The sequence below is a fragment of the Propithecus coquereli genome, unplaced genomic scaffold, assembly GCF_000956105.1.
Source record: "Propithecus coquereli isolate 6110/MARCELLA unplaced genomic scaffold, Pcoq_1.0 Scaffold95, whole genome shotgun sequence".
NCBI lineage: Eukaryota > Metazoa > Chordata > Mammalia > Primates > Indriidae > Propithecus > Propithecus coquereli.
Genome location: NW_012155840.1, coordinates 2899180 through 2926095, shown reverse-complemented (window position 1 = coordinate 2926095; position 26916 = coordinate 2899180). Strand labels below are relative to the sequence as shown.

General features: G+C 34.3%; 1 protein-coding gene across 3 annotated transcripts in view; it reads left to right on the top strand.

Annotated features, from left to right (window-relative positions):
* The window catches only part of PSIP1 (PC4 and SFRS1 interacting protein 1), a 39925-nt gene that overhangs the window by 6282 nt on the left and 6727 nt on the right, over positions 1-26916 (top strand). For 2 of the 3 annotated variants that reach the window (XM_012665043.1, XM_012665044.1), the window contains exons 4-10: positions 9374-9512; positions 11574-11678; positions 12740-12802; positions 17765-17861; positions 18933-19008; positions 23501-23729; positions 24625-24743. In XM_012665043.1, coding sequence (XP_012520497.1) covers positions 9374-9512; positions 11574-11678; positions 12740-12802; positions 17765-17861; positions 18933-19008; positions 23501-23729; positions 24625-24743 — 828 coding nt within the window. Of the gene's footprint in view, positions 1-9373; positions 9513-11573; positions 11679-12739; positions 12803-17764; positions 17862-18932; positions 19009-23500; positions 23730-24624; positions 24744-26062; positions 26721-26916 lie in introns of those variants that run through there. The other variant, XM_012665045.1, reaches the window with a different exon arrangement.

Below are 26916 nucleotides of genomic sequence, written 5' to 3'. Positions count from 1 at the left end.
AAAAAAAAAAAAAAAAAAATGAGGGTTTTCGTACTGTAAATATCTAGATTTTAAATCAAACTATACCAAATAACTAAACCTACGCATTGTTTGATTAATGGGTATGAAGGTAGTTAATGAAGACAATGACTTCCTAATATTCAAGAAATTTGAATATATCTAAGGAATTAAAATGTATTTAAATATAAGTTAAGCTAATGATATTAAATTTTCATTTCAAAATGCACTTGTAGTGTTTTGTACCTTAGTGTTCTCATAAGTACACCATTTATCTTTGGAAAGGGTGCTGCCATATGTCTTCCTTGATATGGTGACTTTTTCATGTACTTAAGGTAAATTTTTAGAAATTAGCCTTTATAATAATAATCTTTTCTCCCCTCAAAATTTGGGAGGGTAGTTATTTCAACTTTACGATTTGGATTTTGCATAAATAGTTTATTCTAACAGCTAGGAGTTAGGGAGATGGGATAGGAAGATTATAATAGAAAGACATAGGGATTTGGAAAACACTAATTCATAACTGATTTATAGATTAAGATTTTTTTATTGTGATTGGAGAGCAGAATCCTTTTTTAATTGCATTCTTTGACCAAAAACATGTGATTTTACTTATCATCTTATGACATTCATAGTAAATTGGTCCAGCAATCAAGTTTTTTCAGTATTAAACAGTGATGGCTTATGTACACTGTGACCATCTACTAGGTATCTTAAACCTAATGTATTCAAACCAATTCTTACTAAGTGGGAATGACACGGACCCAGTTGTTTGCTGGAGCCAGAAGTCTTCATATTACCTTGATTACATATTACAGTCTTTCCTCTTCCTCACATCTAGTCAGTCAGCATCTAGTTCTTTTCCTTTAAAATGCATCTGGATATGTCCACTCTTGGCTGTCTCCTCTGTTACAACTCAAGTCCATGCCATAATTACTCCTGTTAATAATGTCGTGATCTATCTTGGTCTCAGTTTCCACTCTTCATATACAGGTGGCCCTCCATATCTGTAGGTTCTGCATCCATGGATTCAACCAACCATGGATTGAAAATATTGAGGGGAAAAAAATGGATAATTTTGTCTGTACTGAATATTTACAGACTTTTTTCCTTGTCATTGTTCCTAAAACAATACAACTGTTTACATGGTATTTACATTGTATTCAGTAGTATAAATAATCTAGAGATGATTTTTAAAGTATGGGGGAGGGTGTATAGGTTATATGCAAATGCTGTGCCATCTTATATAAGGGACTTGAGCATCAATGGATTTAGGTGCAGGGTGATGGTCCTGGAAGCAATCCTTCAGAGATACTGAGAGACAACTGTCTAGTCAAAGTGATCTTTATATCCTAGTCATAACATGTCATTTCACTGAACTAAAACCTTCAGAGACTCCCTATATTAACATTACCAACACATCAAATCCACAGACTATCCACAAATGCCATTTATAAGATCCTGTATTAACTAGGCTATGCTTACTTACCTCTCCAACCTCATCACATTTTTTACTGTTTTTTCTGTTATACAAATGAGCCTCATCTTACCTCGGGTCCTTGTTGCTTGTTTTCACTGTGGGGAAGGTTATACCTTCAGATATTTGAAGTCATTTAGATCTTAGGTCAAATCCTCCTTTTTATGTTTATTTTCTCTATTGCAACAATGACAAATTTTTTTTCTGTTTTCTTTCCTTCACCTACACTTGAAGACTGGGACAGGAGGGACCTTGTCTATCTTGTCATCATTTACTTAAGTGCCTGGCACATAGTAGCTGTTGAATAACATTTGGTGATTGAAAGCTTTATGCACTAGATCATCATTTGTTGATTATGAATTTGCTGTCCAGTAACCAACATTTTTATGGTGGTTTAGACAACTAGATCGGGAGTCTCTCTCTGAATCCTGACTGCCATTTACCTGCTGTATGATCTTAGGCAGATTACTTATCTTTGTGCCCTTTTCTCTTATTTGTAAAATGGGAATATCTACCTCAGAATTTTGGGATGCACTTAAGATATTACGTGGAAAATGCTTAGACCATTGCATGGCATTTGTTAAACACTAAGTAAATGTCAGCTATTAGTAATTAAAAATAGTACAGCTTTGACAAACTTCATTTTGGGAACAAGACTTGTGGGGATTTACCAATTAAAGGTAATATTGCGTATTATTTTTCCAAGACTACTAGTAGTGTTTATTAAATTGTTAGAAATAGAGCTCAGTTTGAGTTTTGCTAACTAATTAACCTTCGCTATTTAGGATACTTTTTTTTTTTTTTTTTTTGATACAGAGTCTCACTCTGTTGCCCGGGCTAGAGTGCTGTGGCATCAGCCTAGCTCACAGCAACCTCAAACTCCTGGGCTCAAGCGATCCTCCTGCCTCAGCCTCCCGAGTAGCTGGGACTACAGGCATGCGCCACCATGCCCGGCTAATTTTTTCTATATATTTTTAGTTGTCCAATTAATTTCTTTCTATTTTTAGTAGAGACGGGGTCTCGCTCTTGCTCAGGCTGGTCTCGAACTCCTGAGCTCAAACAATCTGCCCGCCTCAGCCTCCCAGAGAGCTAGGATTACAGGCGTGAGCCACCGCACCCGGCCTATTTGGGATACTTTTACCTAGCTCTATTTCTCTTAAGTCTGGAAAATTTAAATAAAGATGGTATTTTGCTGCTTTTATCTCCTTATTGATCTTAATTGTGGTAATACAAAGAAATTGGATGCTCAGTTTTAGGAACTTTAAAAAATATACATTACAGGCTGTGTTAAAACTTGCCTAATTTATAGTTTTAGGAGTGAGGGAGGTATCGGTGGTGGTCACAAGGAAATAAAGGAATGAATCATAATATAGGATTTTATTTTTTTCCACAATACTTTTATACAGTTTCCATAGCTGCATGTTGTGTTGGTATGGGACTTGTATGGTTTCTGTTAAGTTTTACACCAAATAATGGGATGAAGTGTTTTATTTATCTCTTCATACCAGCAGGTTCATGGCATATAGCATGTGCATATTCAATTGTTTATTGAATCATTTTCCATTATAAAATAATGTATGCTATTATATAATATAAAATCTACTTATAAACCGTACATTTCACATTTTTTGATTTAGTAGTGGAGAAATGAAGCAGCAAATTAGGATCAATATGTTACAAATGGGACTTTCTGTTTAATAATATTACCTGGTAACAGTTAAATGAGTTTTGAACTTCATATATTCAGCTCTGGTAGGCTTTCCCATTTTGTATATGTGACTTCTGGTTTGCTCTAAAAAGAGTTGCAGGTGTGTGATAACTGGGCTTTTGTGAGGGGTATGTTTGTTCTTCTGACATCGTTCACAAAAAAGTGAATTCAGAGAAATAACTGCTTTTTTGTGTACTTAAATTCTTAGGGAAATTGGTATATACACATGTACACACTTATAGCATTAAGGCATATGCCATGTAGGAGACACACTTGTAGGATTTAGGTTGCTTCCAAATTTTAAAACTAATACTGAATTCAGTTAATGATTTGCTATTTTCTTAGGATGTTTAACATTAGTCTTGATTCTTACGAGCTTTGATATTGGTATTTGAGGTCTGAGTTCGTATGGATAGAAATGTGGCATCCTATTTCCTAATACTTTGCTAGAAAATGTTTCAAAGACTGTATTATAGTAGATAAAGGAAACAGTGAAATCCTTTTAAGGAACACTGTACAGTTGAGGCTCTGCTGTTTAATAGCTAGATGACCTTGCCTGAATCAGTTCATCTTTCTGGACCTCAATTTTCTAATATTCAAAATGAGGATTTTGGTGATCCCTAAGTTTCCTTTCAGCTCCAGAATTTGGTGGCTAACTTACCTTCAATTAATATGTATCTTTTCATTATTAAAATTTTTAAATACAAACATAAAAGGAAAGTTCTCTGTAAAGGAAATATCATCTTTATTCCTATTTTTTAGAAGCAACCCTTAAACCTATTAATTTTTTGATGTATTTTCTTTCAGACTTATCTATGCATTTTTTAAGCATTTGCTATCATACAGTTTTTCCTGCTTGTGTGTGTGTGTGTGTGTGTGTGTGTGTGTGTGTGTGTGTGTACACGTGTACTAAGCATTTGGTATATTATTTTAGAATTAAATGATGAATGAATCAGAACATTAATGTTTTGATACATTTTCTTTCAGACTTGCTTTTATCATTTTTTGGTATTTGCTATTTGTAATTATAGCCTGCTTTTATTTAGCATATTAAGTATTTTTTTCTGTCATTTTAAAATGGAATGCTTTGAAAAATAAATCATAGCCATAGCCACGTAAGGTTGTACTTGGGAACTAGTGCAGTTGGTGTCTAAAAACTAATCTTTGCCCTGTGCACCAAATCTGTGGGATTGCATGCTCAGGTAAGATTCTTTTTTTGTCCACCACCATTTTTGTGTCTTGATAAGAGCTGATTGGTCTGGAGTATATCCTTTATCCAGATGTTCTTAGAATTTATTATGAAGATAGGTGTAAAGATTGAGCATTATGTCTATTACAGCAGCATGATTTTATAATAGAAAATTTGATATAGAAAATAGTTCAACAATAGACTAATTTTGATACAGCCATTGAGTGAAATAATATGTAGGTGTTAAGTAATTGTTGACATAAAAAGATACTCATTTTTATTTGAAAGGGTCTACTTATGAATGAGTATGTATCATATACATTGCAATTGTATGTATATGTATACAGATAATTGGGTTGAAAACAATGACTACAGTTGGTGAAATTATGGATTATTTTGTTTTCTTTGATAGGATATGGTATTCTCTGAAAAATTTTTAACAGCTTTATTGAGATATAATTCATTTCCCATACAATTAACCTGTTTAAAGTGTATTATTTCATAGATTTCAGTATATCCAGAGAGTAATAGAGCCATTTGCAAAATCAATTTTAGAATATTTTTGTCACCCCAGAAAGAAACCCTGTACCTATTAGCAGTTACTTCCCAATTCTTCCTGCCTTGGCCTAAGCAACTACTCATCTACTTTATTATTCTGGTCATTTCATGTAAATGGAACCATACAACATGCAGCCTTTAGTGACTGACCTTTTTCACTTAGCATGTTTTCAAGATTCCCTGCTGTAGCCTGTGATAGTACTTCATTACTTTTTATTGCCAAGTGATATTCCATTGTATTGATCTACCATATTGTATTTATTCATCACTTGATAGACATTTGGGTTGTTTCCACTTATGGCTGTTATGAATAATGCTGCTGTGAACATTTGTGTCCAAGGTTTTGTGTAAACATACGTTTTCATTTCTCTAGGAGTAGAATTCCTGGGTCAAATGGTAACTTTATGTTTAATCTAGAGAAACTGCCGGACTGTTCTGTTTTACATTCCCACCAGCAATGTATAAGGATTCCAGTTTCTCCACATCCTTGCCAATTCATTATTATCTGTTGTTTTTATTGTAGCCACCTAAGTGGTAATGAGGTGGCATTTTGTGTTTTTGATTTGCATCTCCCTGATAACTTAATGATGTTTAGCATCTTTTCATGTGTGAATTTTAACAAATTTTCTATACTTAACATGAATTTAGATTTTTAAATGTCTTTTCAGTTGGAAGGGGGATAGTTATTTAATTTTGAGTATATTAAGATATGTGGATTTATGTGTGACTTTCATATGAACATAATGATTAATAAAATAACGAAAAGTAGAACTTGTAGATCTGAATCTGGGAGGAAGAACAAGGGGAGAATTTTTTTAAAAACCTATTTAGCAAAATTAAGAATAAAAATGAACCAATTGTAATACAGTGTGAGGTGATGTGAATAACACCAAATGTAAGTTGATTATATTCTGTGAATGGATAGAATTCTATTAAGACTTTCAGACTGTATAAATAAACAACCTTGCAGTGTCTTAGCTTGCGAGACAAGGCTCAGACAAAACAAGACCAAGTAACAATATAATGCAGTCACAAAACAGGAATGACAATATTGCTGTAATTTCATAAACGACAAAATTTGCTGCTAGGTCTTCAGTACACAAATTAGGAGGTAAATTACAGATGTATATCATGTCACTTTGAAAGTTTCTTGATGATTAGTCAGCAAGCATGTTTCTCAGATCATGCACACAGCAGTATGTGTAGTTGGCTTCTGTCTTCTCATGATAACTCACATGACATTTTACCAAAATAAAAGAGGGAATTGTCCAACAAAGGTGAAAGTTCAGCAAAAACAATAATAATGCTAGCAGTGAAATTTTAATTGAATATAAATGAAATTACAGAATAAATAGGCTAGGCAAGGTGGCTCATGCCTGTAATCCCAGTATTTTGAGAGGATGAGGTAGGAGAATCGCTTTACCCCAGAGTTTGAGACCAGCCTGGGCAACATAGCAAAATCTTGTCTGTACAAAAAATAAAAAATAGCTAGACGTGGTGGTGTGCACTTGTAGTCCTGGCTACTCAGGAGGCTGAGAAGGGAGGATTACTTGAGCCCAGGAGTTCCATGCTGCAGTAAGCTATGATTGTGCCACTGTACTCCAGCCTAGGCAACAGAGCAAGACCCTGCCTGAAAAAAATAAATAAAAAATAGAATAAATAGCTAACCTCGTGAATGTAGATGGTGTGCAGTTGCAAAGACACTAAATGTCTAGCCAGAGGAAATTAATGAAGAGAAGCTTATCAACATAAATGAGGAAGGTAGTTATCGTGGGAAGGATGAAGATGTCCCTGAGGAAGTGACGCCAACAAAAAACAATAAAAATATTTTACGGATAAAATGCTGGAAACTGATTCAGACTTAGAAAGAAGTATGATGATTTGCCAAGACATAGAAAACATGCTATTTTGTATCCTAAGTTATATTGTCAGAGTCAGAGGAAGGAAAGCACTGTTCAAACTACTCTTGGTAAGTTTTTTTAAGCAAAGAAATGACACCCTTTGCTTAGGATCCAACTTTTTCAGTCTTTAGCTTCTAGATTTTGTCTTTTACTCTCATGAGTTTAAAATGATCCCTTTACTATTGTTTTTGTGAGGTTTCAGGAGGGAGAATTTGTGTTGACTTGGTTTGTTTAACTAGAGATACATTTTCATGGAACTTTAACTCAAGTCGTCTTACCTGGAATTTGAAACCAATTAGGAATGTTGTATTGTTTAAACGTGTTAATTTTTCTAATTTGAGATTATAGGCAGGAATGAGTGATGCCTAGTAAAAGCCTGAATTTCTTGATTAAATAAGATGATTTCAGTTTAACCCAAAGTAAATTTTTTTATAAAGGAAATTATCAGTGTGCCTTAATTCTAGCATAGTCATACTGTTTGAAATTGGGATGTGCGGTTAAAATACATGGCTATACCTGGGTATTCCTGAGTTACAAAATTTAAGTAATAAAGCTGACATTTATATGTCTGATTTTATTTAAATAGAGTTCCGAGTGTCCTTATAACTGAAATTTTAAAGCCTTTTTGAAAACGTTCTAACTACAATGTTAACTATACTCATTAGGTCCCTGGTTCTTACAGAATTTCAGGAGATAAGGAATGTGTGATATATATGTAATTATAATAATTTTAAATTTTAGTATACTTTAGGGGAAATGAGTATCAATTCAGTTTTCCTGTTGCTTTTGAGAGTACACATATTATCAACCATTATAGCAGAAAATTCTTACATACATACATACTGTTTGTACTTTTATAGAATTGATAGGCTTCTACAGAATTGACAGCCATAAGGAGGAAGATGTAAGGGGTCTGTCCTGGAGAATGTTGTCTAAATTTATATGTACAAATATTCCCTGACCTACAGTGATTCAACTTGTGATTTTTCGACTTTATAGTAGGTTTTTCCAGGGTATTTAAATGCATTTTCAACTGAAGACATTTTCAACTTACAATAAGTTTATTGGGACATGAGCTCTATCGTAAGTTTAGGAACATCTGTACATAACAAACAGTTGATGGCTCATTATTTCTGAGTTCTGTATTTTTGAATTTGCCTACTCACTAAGATTTATTTGTAACCCCAAATCAGTGGTACTTCTAGTGTCTTTGAGATCATTCATAAACATGCACAGAGTAGGAAAAAATTTGAGTTACCTGGTACATTCCCTAGCTGAGGTTGAACAAGGGAATGCTTTACCTTCTTGTTCCAGCCAGCACTCATGCTGTAAGCAAGTGTCCTTTTTGCAGTCTATTTAGTGCCATGGGTTTTTGCATTTTTGTGTTCTTTGTTGGTCATTTTGCTGTTTTAACACATTGCCACACTAGAAAAAAAATTTTTTTCCTTGGGGCCACAGTGTTTTATTATGAAAACAGAATAAAAACTTTGAAAACAAAACAGTCCTTTCTAAATTTAATGAAAAATTTCTTTTTTATTGTTTTCTGCACACAAGTTATATGCAACTTGAAAAATAGTTCAAGGCTCCCGAGATGATGAGGCATGTGAGTTATGTTTGCTTCGTGAAGCCCAGGGCTCAAAACTAGCATGAGTTAAATACAACTCACATGGCAGTTAACGTGTTTAACTAGTCCCCAAGCATAGCGCTAAAGTGCTTTTAGTGTTCCTAAATGCAAGAAGGCTGTGATGTGCTTTACAGAGAAAGTATGTGTTCTGTAAGCTGCTGGCTGTGGTTCAGTGTTAATGAGTTACCTATATATTAAATAAGATATCTTTAAACAGAAACACATAAAATTTATGTATTGATTGGTTTACAAAAGTTGTGATTATAGGAACCTAACCCTATATTTACCCTAGGAGCAATGGTTTAGCATTCAATAATTCTGCTTTCACAGTGACTTTATAGAACATAACTACCATAAATACCAAGGATTGACTGTGTACATATAAATGTATGAACTGGTTATAACATCTGATTCCCTCATTGAATAGAATGAAATTCTTAACATTTACTAATTTAAAAAATATATATGTATTTAGATAATATACCCTATTGACAGTTTTGTGAATTGTGTAATGTATCATTTTGAAATGAAATTATATTGAGGGCGTAATTAAATATACTGATGTTTAATGCTATTGTCAGTTTTTTGTTTGTATTTTTTTAATGTGGTTAAAAAAGCCAAAATTTACCGTTTCAACCATTTTTCAGTGTTCAGTGGTGTTAAGTACATTCACATTTTTGTGCAACTTTTATGGGTATATTTAATTAGGATTATGGATCTAGGAGCTTGTTACCAAATTTAATAAAAGTATTTGGGATTAAATATAATTGTATTTGTGTCTGTCTTTTATATAAGATTTATAATGTACTTTAGATTATATACTTTTGATGATTGCATCATAGTGTAGTGCTGTTTCATAACTTACTATATATTTCATTAGGTTGTTTTGCACTCACATCCTCCCCCCCTTCTTTTTTAGTGCTTTTTTAGGACCAAAGGATATATTTCCTTACTCAGAAAATAAGGAAAAGTATGGCAAACCAAATAAACGAAAAGGTTTTAATGAAGGTTTATGGGAGATAGATAACAACCCAAAAGTGAAATTTTCAAGTCAACAGGTGAGTCATATTATGTAAAATTTATTTTAGTATTATTTAGTCAATCCTGGGGGATAATCACTAGCCTAGCTGTGGGAAAATAAATACTAATTTAAGAGCCTTGTGAATTTCAGATTCAATTTTCCTATTTGTGAGGTTGAATCTTGACCTTTTGTATCTAGATGAATTGATAAAATTATTACTTTCATGGTTAAACAGATCTCAGAAAACTGGGAAGTACTGTTATTTAACTCCTCCTGATTGAGAGTTTATTTAATACATCATTGAATTTAAAGCCATATGTACTATTCTCCTAAATTCAGGTTTTTTAACTTACAGAGTATATACTTAAGTTTTCTAATTCTCTTTACTTCCTAAATCCATAGAATTATGTTAGAATATGAACCTCACATGCGTTAAAATACATATGTGACAAAGGTACTTATAGCACTATCGAAATTATACTTATTGGTGTCTAGAAGAGCAGCCTTTCTGGGTTGTTTTTTTTTTTTTCCATCTGTCCAGAGCTTTTGTTAATTAATATGTGCCACTAAATTTTCTGGAGTGGTTTGCCTTTAACCAATTTGTATCATTTTATCATACAACAGAAATTTCTCTTATTTTTCCTCTGTCCTAGTATTGGTGTTATTTAGAAAAATTTTTCTATATTGCCAGTTGCACTCTTGAACTCTGTATATGTTCCCATGTGGATGTCTCAGAACTCTTATTATTTAAAATAAACAAACCAGGTTTTATAATAGCAAAGAACAATGAGAGGAGGTCTTCATGAAAATATTGTTGGGACACTTTCTCATTCATCAGTAGATGCCCTCTTATTACCAGTTAAGGTACAAAAACTGGGAAGAGCATGAGTAAACCTAAAGAAGGATTTAGCAACATACTGGAAATTCTGCAACTTTCTGCCATTAAACTTATACATTTTTTTAGTTGTTTACATGTGCCATGCTTTTTCTCACCTTGGAGAACTTTTCAGATAGCTGTTCTATCTGGAACATATAAATCTTTCACTGATGCTCCAGGGCTGTATTAGGCGATGATAAATGCCTTCATTAGTGCCCAGTACTTAGTTCTGGACTTATCATACCATATAATAATTGTTTCTATACTTGTCTGTAACTTCCACAGACTATTATATTAGCTCTATGAACAAAGAAGTTGTATATCCTGTGTACCCAGCACATATATGTGTGAGAAGAATAGATATTCACTAAGTATTTGTTGAACGGAAGTATGGCTTCATATTATTGCCTTGACTATGTAATGAGAGGATGTCTTTCTAAAGAGACAGAATTGATTGTTTTCTGAAACTAACATTTTGTAATTTCTCTTGGATCATCTTTTCTGTGATTGTATTTTTATGGACTTTTTCATCCTCCAAATTGCCCAGCAGGGTCTCTCTGTTCTCTGTTCCTATCTACCCACTTAATCTTCAGGTAGTTTTCACCATATAGACTTGGAATTTTTCATTTCACAATGAAATTTTTGCATGAATCCAAATAACTTAATGCCCTTACTAAAAGTATAAATGATTGTGCTGGTTTGATGTACTCTATGATTGCCAGGCCCTGACACGTCCCCAGTGGCACATAAACTGAGTTTGAGACACAGATCAGTCAGTCTTTAAATGAAGCTGTGATATATATATTCTTTGCTAATAAGGCCATTTGTCTTAGAGTGTGTAGAATAAGTGTCTCTCCCGAGAAAATTTCAGTATTTGAATATAGTATATGACTGTGCTGTTCTAAGTCAAGTCAACTTACATTGTATCTTATTGAATATTTGTTGGTTAGAGCATCAAGATAGTATTCTTTGTAGTTGCACTCTCATTCTGCCTCACTTGGATGCATTGAAGTACAGGAATATAGTCCGTATAAGACTTGGAAAGAAACGGTAGCATTTAAAATTATTCTAAAATTGTATATATTGAAAGTGTTCTGTGGAACAGAAACCAGGGTACTTTTCTAACTTTTTGCAGACAGGCTTTCGATTTTTCATGAGTAGAAAATTTTGAAGTTGGGGTAAAACCTCATTTGTGAAATTAATAGAGTTGATTGCCCACAGGCATCAACTAAACAGTCAAATGCATCATCTGATGTTGAAGTTGAAGAAAAAGAAACTAGTGTTTCAAAGGAAGATACTGACCATGAAGAAAAAGCCAGCAATGAGGTATGTTTGATTTCTCTTGTATTATAAAGCCATTTTGTTGTAAGGAAGAAATGATAAAATGAGTTGACCATGGCAAAACGACAAGTAATCTTTAAAGTTCTTAAAAAATAGAAAATATTTAAGGCTTATTTCCTTGTGTAAATATTAAATACAATATTGTAAAACAATTTAGGCATCTTTAAGATGCGTGGATTCTTTTTTTGTGTGTGTGTGAGACAGAATCTCGCTCTGGCACCCAGGCTGGAGGGCAGTGGTACTGCCATAGCTCATTGCAGCCTCAAGCAATCCTCCTGCTCAGCCTCCCGAGTAGCTGGGACTATAGGCACATGCCACCACGTCCAGCTGATTTTTTTAAATTTTTTGTAGAACACAAGGTTCTCACTAAGTTGCCCAGGTTGATTTTGAACCCCTGAGCTCATGTAGTCCTTTTGTCTCAGCCTCCCAAAGTGCTGGGATTACAGACATAAGCCACTGCACCTGACAGCATGGATGTTTTTATTTAAAGTTATTTTTATGTTTAAAACATGAGGTCCAGCTAGAGGGTGAGTTAATATTAGGAATATTTTTTAAAGAGAGGTATTGTGGGATAGATGTACTGGAAAGGGCATTAGACTGAATTTTTTTTGTCCTAGGTTGGTTTCCAACTCTGTATATGATTATCTATGAATGAGGATTACTCATTTAGCCCTTCTAGGCCTCATGAAATGGCTGTTAGATGATCTCCAAAGTCCTAGTCCCCTTTTAAAATTCACATCCCTAAAACGAGGATTCTACTGTAGAAAAAGCGGTTTTATATTTAAATTGACAAGCTTCCTGGTGTATTAGCAAGCAATGACTTTTATATTTGATCTTACAGTGGAAATGCACTTTTTCCCAGACGAAAATACTGGCTGTTACTTTACAATGTTATAAAGACTTTTAATGTTTGTAATTTCAAAAGTCAGAGAAGCAAATCAAATTTCCCCAGCACTTTTAGTGAACCGTGCTTGCGACTTTTAGTTTAAGAAAGTTTCTTTCAGTCTTGGCATAATTTTTTCAGTTTCTTTTTTTTTTTTTTTTAGGATGTGACTAAAGCAATTGACATAACCACCCCAAAAGCTGCCAGAAGAGGGAGAAAGAGAAAGGTAATTTCACTGACCTACCAACCACAGGGATCTTAAAAGAATTTTTATTTTAGTTGGATTGAGGAAGAGTAGAGATAATGAAACCTTATTTAAACTTGACCTTTTATTCTAAACCCTTTAATTTTTTAAAGAGTGGTTTATGTTGTGTACTTAGCAAAACTGTGTGTTTCTTTTCTTAGCAATACAGCAGCCTTAAGATAAGTCGAATGTTAAAGGAAGTAAGATGCACCAGTTTTCATTCATCTTAATGACTGCCTCAGTTTTCTCTGTAAAATGGATAGTAATATATAGGGTTGTTCAGGATTAAATGAGTGATTTAACACATGTAGAATATTTATGATAAATTCTGATACCTAAACACTACTAAGTGCTATGTAAGTGTTGTCTATTATTGTTACTTCACAACATTGTTGTGTGAAGTAAGTGTGAGTGCCAGTGTAGGGCTAGGTCTAGGTACATGGTAGGCTTTTAATTAACACGAGTTTCTCCTTCTGTATGAAGTTTTGTTCACACCACTTTCCAACCTATTTATGTCTCAGACTATATTATCTTTGTAGCAAAGATACAAAGAAAACCAAGAGTTCAGTATTTCATGAGGAAGTCATATATGAAAACATAATTACAGTGGCTTTTTATCCTTTGTGGGGTGTATGTGGGAAGAGATAACTTTAACAAGATTTTAAAAGATAGGCAGAATTTTGTCAAACAGATGAAGGAAAGGGGAAAAACCTGTGAGGCAGTTTGAATAGTATATACAGAGGCATAGAGGAAATTTCATTTCAAGCATTTTGAGTATTGCATTTCAGTATTACTAGCCCATAAAGTTTAATGGAAATGGGTACCAAAAAACTCCAGTGTTGTCCCAAAGAACCGACATAGCGAAGTGGTGGGAAGCCATTAAATCATTTTAAATTTCAGATGCCTCTTTTTTAAAAAAAACAGTGTGAATGATAGGATTGGATTGGGGCAGTGAGTCCAGTTCACTGTAAAAATTCATTCAGAATTTTACTACTAACTTGACTGGCTCAGGTGTGGAATTTAGCTGTGAACAAGGTCTCTGTTCTCATTGAATTTAAATTTTTATTGAGACAAAAATAAATATATAAAGCCAAGAGTTATAATGGGGAGTTATGAATTGGTAACTAGGTTATAAAAGGCTTTTCTAAGGTGTTGGCATGAGATTGGAAGGACAAGGACTTTATAGCAGGTTTTTTAAGTAGTATAGATGAAAGATGGGAGTTAATAGCACTTCAGGAGGTTAAGTTGATGGTAAAGGGAGGAGGAGAGCAGAATCTAGGATGACTCCAGGGTGTTGGTTTAAATGATCAGATTAGGTAATGGGAGTGCTGAGGATACTGTTTTGGGACTAGATGCATGGAAGAGGAGGAGGAAGTGAAGCACCTATGGGAATGGAAGTGAAAATGTATATAGTTCTGGCACCAAAGAGGGAGAAGATAAAAGTTAAAGATGCAGTCTCTGGTAGAAGAAAGATGGCATAATAGATGAGGTCAAGGGAAAATGTTTACTGGGAAGAATGCAGAAACCAAATCTGAAGGAATATGGAGAGGAGGGAAGGTTCTGCAAAATTACGGTTGAGAATGAACTGTCAAGAGATAATCTAAGAGGATATCAGGCTAAACAGGGGAGGGGAAAATTTCAAGAAAAGAAGTAGTCAGTAGTGTCCTGATTTAGAGAGAATCCTGTAAGATTCTTGCCAAATAGGCTCCCCAGGATTCTTCAGGGTGAGCTCCATTTAGTTGAATGGTAAGGACAGAAACCAGATTAAGTGGTTTGGAGAATAAAATGTTTGATGGCTGGGCGCGGTGGCTCACGCCTGTAATCCTAGCTCTCTGGGAGGCCGAGGCAGGCGGATTGTTTGAGCTCAGGAGTTCGAAACCAGCCTGAGCAAGAGCGAGACCCCGTCTCTACTAAAAATAGAAAGAAATTAATTGGACAACTAAAAATATATAGAAAAAATTAGCCGGGCATGGTGGCGCATGTCTGTGGTCCCAGCTACTCAGGAGGCTGAGGCAGGAGGATTGTTTGAGCCCAGGAGTTTGAGGTTGCTGTGAGCTAGGCTGACGCCATGGCACTCTAGCCTGGGCAACACAATGAGACTCTGTCTCAAAAAAAAAAAAAAAGTTTGATGAAAAAGTTACACTATGCTTGTAAAGTCTTAGAAGGAAAGGAGACTGTAGCAACTTAACAGGGATTTGCATGGTTAAGGGAAAATGGTTAAAGTGAAAAAATACATCAGATGCCTTAACACTTTTTCTTTGTAAAACTAGAAAAGATTGAAGATGTGGAAAGAGTATAAATTATGTAAGTATCTGCTGGATCAGAGAGAAGGGAGGGCACATTTGAAGGAATTACTTAACAGGAAGGAGGAGATAGACTATTTAACCTTGAAGGGAAGGGTGGAGGAGGCTATAGACATTTCTCCAAGATGGGTGTGGTGGCTCATGCCTGTAATCCTAGCAATTTGGGTAGCCAACGCAGGAGGATTGCTCGGGGCCAGGAGTTCTAGACCAGCCTGAGCAACATAACAAGACCCTTGCCTCTACCAAAAATAGAAAAATTATACGGGCATGGTGGTACATGGACTTGTAGTCCCAGCTATTCAGGAGGGGCTGAGGCAGAGGCAGGAGGATTGCTTGAGTCTAAGAGTTTGAGGTTACAGTGAACTATGATGATGCCACTGCACTCTAGCCAGGGCAACAGAGACCCTGTCTCAAAAAAAAAAAAAAAAAGTAAATATCATGGGAGAGTTGGAAATTAAGGGAATTCCCTTCTCCTGGCCTCCGTGTCTCCCTTCTCCCAATTCAAAAGCAAGACTTCAAGTGTGGTACAAGGCAGGGAAAATGGATTTAATGTTTATCCTAGCAATTGATGAGAGAGGATGAGGGCCTGATAAAGAATTAATGGCTTTGAGATCCCAAATGAGATTGCTTAAAATGAATGCATGTTTTATATAGGTTTTTTTGTTTTTGTTTTCCCAGCAGGGCTCAGCAGCTGGGAATAACAGAACAGAGAAGGTAGAACTGAATAGTGATCCTCTCCTTGGGATTTGTGGGACAGATACAGCAAAACAAGGATGTGAAGGGCTTGAGAATTCATTTGAATAGTAGTCTCATGAGGTTTTTGTGTGTAGGGGGGTGGCTTAAGGTAAGATCAGGCAAAGTAGTAGAGCTATAGAGTCGGGTAATGGGAGAAAACGAGACAAAGGGTTAGAGGGGTCTCAGTAAGATATAAAATATGGAAGAAATGAATCTGTAGTCAGAGTTTACAATATTTGCATTTAAGATGAATATATGTATATTTCATACAGCTTAGTCTTTTCCCTAGAGAAAATATATCTTTGATTTTATTTTCTTGAAGAATGGTTTTGACTTGTGTGATTTTGCTGTAACAGTTGTGAACACACTTCCATGGTAGGGCTGATTTCTTGCTTAGTATTAGTATTAATTTATTTTTATTTATTGTATTAGCTATTGATGAACTTGTTACCTCTTATTGGTACCTCCTCAGTAATATCCATTCTACCTGTAATTCTTATTCAGTGTCTTATTTTCAAAAGCAGAAAGTGTAGGTGAAGAGAGGTTTTTTGGTTTTATTTTGGGTTTTTTTGCATCATTCAGTTTGAACTGAAATTTACAGAACTTCTGCCTTGGGTTCTTAACTTTTGGTACCTGGAGAGCTTTATAAAAACAGATTCCTGGTTCCCTGACCTGTCGAGTCAGGATTAGGGCAGGGGCCAGATGGTCTGTAAGTTCTTAAAATTTTAGAAATAAAATCTGAGTTAATGTTTAGGGAGGAATTTTTGTAGTGTTCTCTGAGAACAGTTTAAGGGTTACCTTAGATGAATTTTAACAATACTTTTGAATATGCATTGTGTTCCAATTATAAAAGCAATAATAATGCTTAAAAAAATGAATAAATTCTTAGAAGTGGAATTGCCAAATCAGAGATTTGCGCGTTTTTTATTGCCAATATTCGTTCATAATGATACTCTTTCAGAAAGTATCAGTTTATTGGTATCAGTTTATTCACCATTATTGAATAGTGAATAGTCAATGTATGAATGATTTTCCACATCCTTACCAACACTAGGCATTAAATTTCCAAATCAGATCATTGACAAAAAGCAGTTTTTAATTTTTTATCAATGAATTTAGATTGTACATGTTTTTGAATGTTTTCCCTTTTTTGTTGATATAGTTAATGCTGAATTCTAAGTAGTTGGGGAGTGGAGAAGTAGCTCTTATTGGTCCTGCCATCCTCCTCTTTGGTCTCTCTTTGAGTTTCTATCCTCCCTTTGCAACTATGAACAAGTACAAAATACTGCCTCATGTTGGCAATTTCCTTTCTAATTTGTGGTTCTTAACCTTTATTCCACTCTAATGCTTAATTAAATCAGTAATACTGATTCTCATTTGGGGCCATTATCTCCCTTTAGGAGAATCCTACTAGAAGTTATCAGAGGGCATTATAGTTTGCAAATGGTCATTGGGATTCCTTACTCTCTACTATGGTAAATTCCTCTTGATGGAAAATAAGAATAACTCTTAGGGGAGAACATCAGATATCAGTCTTAGTCTGCAAATATAATGTGTATATATTAACAAAGTTATAAAATTAGAAATAGCAACGTGTGAGTTGTTACAGCATAATTGCATTATACTTTGGTCCCAGTATTTCATCAAGAATATTACTTTATTTTTACAAATGACCTTTTTAGGTTGAGAATTTTTAAAAAGTGAATTTTTTAAAGAATTGTTCACTGGAATTATAAACTAAGTTTGAGGTTACTCTGATGAGTCTATTGTTGAATGATAATAAAGATCATATAGAAGTTATGCTTATACTGGAATTCATGTTATCATAGACTGGCATATTTTCGCCATTGAGTTAAACTTTAAGTGCTTATTATTTGCTTAAATAAATTAAGTATTTGTAATTCAGGCAGAAAAACAAGTAGAAACCGAGGAGGCAGGAGTAGTGACAACAGCAACAGCATCTGTTAATCTAAAAGTGAGCCCTAAAAGAGGACGACCTGCAGGTAGGATTATTGGTGTTTAAATATTTTTTGGCTTGTGATTAATATTTTAATCCATTAAGGTGTTGCTCCCTCAAGTATTTTAGTATGAAGGGCACAGGCAGTTCATTATGTGTAACATACAAATTTCAAGGGACATAAACTTTATGGTTTCTGCTTGCTGAAACAAAGTATTTAAACTTGAAATAAGTGAGTATAACTTTTTCACATTGTTTGATCCCCATTATACTTTCCCTAAATAGTGGCAAATGAGGCTGTGGTGAAGTTAAAATTACTATGAACAGTGGATTTATTTTACTTCTCACGAGGCATAAGCTTTCTAAATGGAGTCATAATGAAAGAATGAGAAGTAGCATTTGATTAATTAAAGTCATTAATATTTTAAATTATTACATTTTTTGTTTATAAGGCTATTTACAATGTGCAGCTTTCTTCAGCATTGCCTATTTAAAGTATTTTCTTAATTTGGCAAATTGGAAATATTATGGAAGGCTCTTCCTCAAACAAAGAAAACTAACCAAAATAGAGCCAGTTTTTTTCCTACTTCATAATAAAATTCTTCCTGAAATATGGGGTAATACCCAGAAAACAAAGAGAATTGAGAATTTATTTACATAATGTTTTAGAATTTAATTTTGTCGTAGTAGATCAAATTAATGGTGTTAGGAAACTTGGTGAATTCTGGGAAAAACTTCCAAAGATGTGTGTGTAAATGTACTTATAATATTATAATATGTAAATGAATATTGTATGTAAGTGCTACTTTATATTCTAAAGTTGAATTTTGTGGCGTTCTTATTAAAATAACAATAAAAAATGTTTTTAAGCTCTCTCAGCCATACTAAGGACAAATCGAAAATTACTCTACTCTGTTGGTCTACCTCTTTAAATTTTTTGCTATTGCTTATTTGAACCACGGGGGAAGATATTAGTTTTTAAATTTATAAATAATTGCATCTGTAATAAGCCTCTAATATTCTTACATAGTGCATATCATTTGTAATCTTTACATGAGATTTGCATCTTAAAGGGAAACCAGTAATTACTGATATTTTTTCCCCACGTGAATATTAGCTACGGAAGTCAAGATTCCAAAACCAAGAGGCAGACCTAAAATGGTGAAACAGCCCTGTCCTTCAGAGAGTGACATGTGAGTTTATTTTTAATGTATAATTTGTTATGCAATTAATGAGGCATTTGACTTTAAACGAGCATATCTTCTTGCATTTTTGCCAGTTTTTTCTCATTTTACAGGATATCTCTTGCTCTTACCATTTCGATATTTCTAAAAATTATGGAAAAAGCTGGAAAAATTTTGTAAAAAAGAAAAAATGATAGGGAATCGAGAAAAATATGTGGTTATTTATCATTTCATTAATTAAGATATTTTCTTGGATATTTGAAGCAATGTCCACAAAATTTTAGTTCCTCCAGGGCAGGGTGCTTTATTTAAAAATAGGACTAAATGATTTTTTAATGCAAATTGAGCATTTTAAAGTATTTTGGATGGCTTCTTGGCCTTTTGGCTAAGATCCAACGTAAAGTATTTTAGAATAACTACTTAAAAAAATGTTTTTCATTTTTTAAAAATTCTCTTGCCACCTTTTTGCCCACGTATGGATCCCTTTTATTTTACCTTTTCTGGGTAAACTTCACCAAAAGGAATGTATAGTTACACAAAGGAGGGGAAGCTTTTTGTGGTTATCACGTTTAAAGATTTTAAAGGCTCAGGTGAAGTGTGTTCATTAAGAGTAGATTTACAATGTTGTGAATGAAACGATTATACAAAATTTTACTTACAGAACACTATTAGAGAGTTGGTACTTTCCAACCAAAATACATATAAACAGCTTTATTTTACTGCCAACCTGGTTGTTAAAAGTACTCTCAAAAAAAGTGGCACATAATAACAGTACATTGTGTACTTGAAAATTGCTAGGAGATTTTCAGGGTTCTCAACACAAAATAAATATGTGAGTTAATACATATATTAAATAGCTTGATGTAGTCATTCCACAGTATGTACATATATTAAAACATTGTGTTGTACACTATACTACATATATTCAAAATTGTTGATTAAAAAAATAGTGGCACAAAATACAACACAGTTTAACAACTGTAGTGAAAATAAGAAATCAGGTACTTGTAGATGAGTTCGTTTGTAGTCATTGTTCCCTAGGAAATCTGAAATTCTGCTGGAAAATACTGTGAGATCCCCCTCTTCTTTATAATGAATATCCCCTGATTAGGCCCCAGTTTTTCCTGAAAGTACCCTTCCCAGTTCATTGGTCTCCATGGCCTTTGACTGATTCCTCTGGAAATTCTCTACCTTTTCAGTACCATCCTTAGTTCCATCTGAAATGGTTATTGGAAAATATGGCCTCCTGCTGAGCAGCTTTCTCGGCCTGCTTTCAGACCATAGGGATTTGGGGGCCCCCAATGTTTCTTTTTAGAACTTTATCTTGATGCAGTCTGGTGTCACTTTTGATAATACTATACTTCATTGTGTGTGTTTACCTCTAGTCAGCTTCCTGTGCAGTGGTCTCATTCATTAAGACTTGCTCAGACATGTGTATCTTCTTACACTTATTACAGACACTTTGAGCTTCATAGGTTTTTCTGACAAACCATCCCTCAGGAATTGTTTGTCCATCCGAAGGATTAAGGCAGCCCAGTTTGAATTCTTAAGGCTGGCAGTTGTACCCTTGATTGGATGTATGACCCCATGGTTTGTCTCAGTTTGAAATTCCTACATCCTTACTTGAAAATAGGCTATACTTTTTAAAACTCGTCTGTTACTTTTGAACACTTACCCCTAATTTATCTTGGTAACAGTCAACTCAACTACCAGTATTCTATCTTGAATATCTCTTAAGCCACAAGTTCACTGAATACATTTTTCTTTCAAGTTATAATAGTTCACCAGTTTTACCCATTTTGTAATAACATATTAGGGTTTCCAATTTCCCAGCCCCAAAGCCATTGACATATGTTTTAGGTTTTTGTTCCTGGTGTTTTCTCTATTAGCGAACTTTTTGCTGAGGCAGTAGATGACCCTAAAGTAGCAGTAAGTAGCTTACAATATTTATTTCATACTCATGCTGTATGGCAGGATGGGTGTTAGAAGGATGGGTGTAGCTAATCTTGGCTGTGTATCTGAGCACACACACAGTGGAGTAGAGAGCTCTTCACCATGAGAACAGCACTGTCAGTGCCTGCAGTGGGTACTAAAATGACAAGACAGTAGAATAGAAGCCAGAAGAGCTGAAACCAACTCATAATCCTCATGTAAAGTGAGAAATGTTATAAGGTACTGAGGTATTTGGGGTTGTGCTTGTATCAGTCTTTGCTTATGTTAATATATATTAAAAGACTAGAGAAATTTACAAATACAACTTTAATAATGACCCTTGACCTACTAAAGAGGGAAATTAGCACAAGTCTGTATGCCATGACAGATAGCAAGGACCACTGGGGAAAGACTCATTTGTAGCAAGCAGTGATAATTATGTTCATGGGAATTCTTTGCTTTGGTATTCTTCAAGAAACCTTGAAATAATAATCCCGTTTATTAGGACCTTATGATAGATTTTTAAAATATATGCTTAAAATCACTTTTTAAAAACTAGCTGTTGGGCTGGGTGTACTGGCTCATGCTTGTAATCCCAGCATTTTGGGAGACTGAGGCAGGAGGATCACTTAAGCCCAGAAGTTCCAGGCTGCGGTGAGCTATAATTGTGCCACTGCACTCCAGCCCAAGTGACAGAGCAAGACCCTGTCTCTTAAAAAAAAAAAAATTAAAAACATTGTCACCTATTTGTTTTGTACATGTGTAAATATATTGGTTAAGATACATTGGTAGGGCCAGGCGTGGTGGCTCACACCTGTAATCCTAGCACTCTGGGAGGCTGAGGTGGGAGGATCATTTGAGCTCAGGAGTTCGACACCAGCCTGAGCAAGAATGAGACTATGTCTCTACCAAAATTAGGCTGAGGCAGAAGGATTGCTTGAGCCCAGGAGTTTGAGGTTGCTGTGAGCTAGGATGATGCCATGGCACTCTAGCCCAGGCAACACAGTGAGACTCTGTCTCAAAAAAAAAAAAAAAAAAAAGGATGAAGCACATATGACATTAGAAAATAAGGATACCCAATGATAATTATGCGACAAAAATTTCTAAAGAGGCAAAATCTAAATTTTTTTCTCTTCCAACTTAATTAATAGTCTCTTTAAACGTTCAAGGAAACATTTGTCTGGAAGGGGGTCGGTGGATCTGGAATTGAGCTACTGGGCTTATTTAACCATGTGCCACATCATTTTCTCAATTGTCAAATGGAAGGAGTTAGGACTAAATGATATGAAGTCCTTTCCAGCTCTCAAATTCATTGATTTAATTGCATAATTTGTGAAAATCTCAATGAAATTCCATGTGGATAGTAAAAAGGTTATAGTTTTTAAACAGTTTGTCCAAGGTTCAAGTTGAAGTATTTCTTTGTAAAGGAATTAATTTAGCTAAACATAATACCACAAAAGTAATTATGTGATTAGCATTTGCATCATTTGATTCTTCTTCTAGAGCCTATTTCTACAGTACTAATTTGCATAAATATTATCCAGCAGTAATTAGCATTATTGAGCAATTCAGGTAGTTTGACTTGTTTTAATGTCTGTGAAATCCAGTGATAGTGATGATGGGAACTCAGGTGCTAGTCAGCTCAGCACTGTCTCATATTATGCTTTATTGACTGTATATTTACAATATGCTTAAGTTGGGACCCTTTTACTCTGCAAAGAATATTTTTTTTTATTTTTTTATTTTTATTTTTATTTTTTTTTTTGAGACAGAGTCTCACTGTGTTGCCTGGGGTAGAGTGCTGTGGCATCATCCTAGCTCACAGCAACCTCAAACTCCTGGGCTCAAGCAATCCTTCTGCCTCAGTCTCCCGAGTAGCTGGGACTACAGACATGCACCACCATGCCCGGCTAATTTTTTCTATATATTTTTAGTTGCCTGATTAATTTGTTTCTTAGAGACAGGGTCTCGCTCTTGCTCAGGCTGGTTTCGAACTCCTGAGCTCAAACAATCCGCCCGCCTTGGCCTCCCAGAGAGCTAGGATTACAGGCGTGAGCCACCGCGCCCGGCCAAAGAATATTTTTTTTGAGTTCTAAAATGATTTCAGTTCTGCAATTATGTTTTTCCCAATGTGTCCACTTTTTAAACATAATTTATTCTTACAGATATGTAGACTATAAGCTACATAAGAGCAAGGGATCTTACCTTTGTTATACACTGCTGTATCCCCAGAATCAAGAACAGTGCCTTGGCACATAGATATTTTTTCGACCAAATGAATCATATTATAAAAACACTTGGAAACCAGAGAAAATAACTTTGTTAACCTACTAGCACTATAATTTTATATCTTCTAATTTATACCAAAAGTATGTTCTGTTACAGAATCCCTTTTATGATTGGATGGTTAAGATGCTCTACTTAAAGATGTTTTAGATTTGCCTTTAAAAAATGAATTACAGCTTATTGCTGTCTAAAATAATCAGTTGACTAGGAGAGTATAGTTGAATGACAGGTATATTAATGATACATAAAAGCTCATTTTCCATTGTTGGGCTCTCTAAAATAGGGTTACTGAAGAAGACAAAAGTAAGAAAAAAGGGCAAGAGGAAAAACAACCTAAAAAGCAGCTTAAAAAGGATGAAGAGGGCCAGAAGGAAGAAGATAAGCCAAGAAAAGAGCCAGACAAAAAAGAGGGGAAGAAAGAAGTTGAATCAAAAAGGAAAAATTTAGTTAAAACAGGGGTTACATCAACCTCTGATTCTGAAGAAGAAGGAGATGATCAAGAAGGGGAAAAGGTAGGAAATTTATATATTACATAAAATGTTTTAAGTTTCTATGTAGTTCTTAACCTACCTATTAAGCTTTCAACGTCTTTGTGAAAGTCTTCAACTGAATTTCTTTACCTTTTTAAACGTACTTGAATTGGCTATGTTAAAAAGTATATTTGAAACTTTACTGTGTATTCTAAATTTATCTTTTTATAATTATGATCTGGAAATATATATTATATATTTAGTTTATGTAACCCCACCTGTCTAGAAACGGCAGGAGATTAAGACAGATAGGCTGTGACCAGTGAAAACAAATGTAAAAAAAGTGCAGTTTATAAACAGATTTTTCTTATTTACTCCCAAAGAAATTCTTACCACTCTTTAGGCCCTATTTATTGTACATTTTATTAGTAACTTTATTTGGATGCCATAGTAGTTTGAAAATCTTATTAAAGCTGTGTATCTTATTTTTATGTAGAAAACCCACAAATTTTATGTATAGCTTTAGAGATGTACAGATCTAAGTATCATGTAGATCTTTTATTTATTTTTATCTGATTTTTTTGTTAATTTCTTAATATTTTAGAAGCCAAAAATTTTAAATAGCATAAGTTGAGTAGTGGTGCTTGTCAGTACTCTAGTAAAATCACTGTGTAGAGGCAAATAGCCTGACATACTTCATTTTAACCAAAGGACATCATTACTATAGCAGGGCAGAAAACAGATTATTAATCTACAGTCATCAAGGGAAAAGTTAAATTTGCAGAGCAGAGATGTATTGTAATTCAAGGATTTTTTTTTTAAGTTGTTCATTTAAGTATTAAACTAGTTGCTTTTCTCCCAAGATTGTATTTGTATAAAAGCACCAGTCACTGACTTCATAGTTAACTAAATCCTTCCTAACTCTCAAATAAAACAGAAGAGAAAGGGTGGGAGAAACTTTCAAACTGCTCACAGAAGGAATATGCTGAAAGGCCAACATGAGAAAGAAGCAGCAGATCGGAAGCGCAAGCAAGAGGAACAAATGGAAACTGAGCAGTAAGTATTTTTTTTATTCTAAATTTTGGGTTCTTTGTTAAGGCTAGCATGAAGTTTTTAAACAATAGACTTTCATTTTCCAGACTTCATGAAGCCTTTTGAAGAAGTGACTTTACCATGTGTTAGAAAAATCTTCAGCTATATGATGATAATCATATTTCAGGCTTCATTCTTTTCTGAGAGGATGAAATTCACTGAGGCAATCACCCTGTGAATTATTTTTTAATTTAAATTGAAAGTACAGATAGGATTTAACTGTTATTGGCTTTCTAGGAAATGTACTCATCCTCCACTATTTATTTGTGTAATATATTACATATAGAAAAATGGTGATAATATATTGGTGGAGAAAGAATGTGGGGAAATACCCTTATTTTGTCATACCACCAGCAGGCCTCCCCCTAAAGACCAGCAAAAATAACAAAAGCACATTTGGAAACCCAGGAAGCCTGTAAAAGTAAATCTAAAAGGCTGACAGGGTGTACATTGTATGTGTGCAATATAAATCAATTTCAAAGCTGTTTTCTCTTAAGTTTTGATACTTGGTGACAGTACTTGCCATGGGGTATTTCTTTCCCCTTTATTATATGTATAAAATAATTTTATTACTAGAAGGAAAAGTAATAGCAATGATAATGATGAATAGACTTCATGTCTTTTACATTTGTTTTCCTAGTTATCTTTAGACTGTCACTTCTGAGTTCTTTCTCTGAAATGCTTTCCTTCTGAAGAGGCTTACATTCTGACTAAATTTGTTGCTTTATTATTTTAAAGAGGTGGTTTACAAAACATGCTCTAGGTCACTAAGACAAAGTTAATGATGAGCAGTGAAATTCTAAACTCTTCTTGAATGATTTCATGCTTATTTTCTTTATATAGTACATTCATAAGCCAAAAATCTTTCTTTACAAGTATAGCATTTGACTCTTAGTAGTTTGGAGGATATATAAAAGCAGTTTTAGCTGCTTGAGGGAGTAATTAAAAATTGATCTAAAGCTTTGAAATGTTACTCCCGCTAATCTGTTGGACTTTGAACACTTCTGTAAATATTTAAGTTATTTTTTGTCACCTATTCTTTTCTATCTTTTCACTGAAAAGTTGTTGGACTGTTAATTGCTTTTAACTTTATTGTGCTCCCCAAATTAAGATATAACATTAGTCGTTGCTTAGTAAATCTAGCCCAGCCCTTCTTCAGTATCTCAAAGTTACCTTTATGTATTTCAGTTTCTTTTGAATGTCCTCCAATGTAACTTTCTTAAATTCTAATATTTGTGTTTTCTTTCCTTCTCCTGTTATTACAAAACTTTGTACTTGGACAGTTTTGCTCTGTAAAGCATTTCAGATGCAGCTTGTATGAAATGCATTATGCAAAATAAAGTTTATTGTATTGTATTCCCAGCCAAACAACATGTAATCTACAGTAATAAAAAATATATCTCATTTTGGGCTCAAAGCATTAATCCAGTTACTGAAAAGAGAATACAAGTGGAGCAAACAAGAGATGAAGATGTTGAGACAGACTCATTGGACTGAATTACCCACCCCCTCCCCCCCCTTGATGGAAGAATGTTCCAGATTCTAAATTGAGGACTTTATTATTAATGGCATTATTACTGTGTTATGATTGTTAACAAAATTTCCTGTAAGGTACACACTACATACTAAGGTTGGCCATCATTCCTGTTTTTTTACCAAGCTTAAAATGAAGCTTTGTGTCTGAAAGTTATAACAAGCTCAGAAGGTGGTGGTGGTGGTAACATTATTTCATTTAGAAAATATAAAAATACATTTTGTTTTGAAGCTAGGTATTAAACTGGAATAGCAACTACACCCCTGAGAATGGGACAGTTGTGCCCTTCCCTTGACATTCCTTTGTTGTTTCTTTAGAATCTTAATTGTTTTTTTATCCTGAGAGATTAAATAGTAGACTTGTTAAAAAAATGAAACTGTAACCAAAATTTTAAAATAAAGTTTTTTAAAAAAAAATACCTGATTTTTAGATATTTTTTGTTCTTGTCTATTTCAATTGGTTCATAACATGGCCTGAACTCCAAGCCAAGGTACTAGAAATTGTTAAGAACTTTACTGTGTATTCTAAATTTATCTTTTTATAATTATGATCTGGAAATATATATTATATATTTAGTTTATGTAACCCCACCTGTCTAGAAAC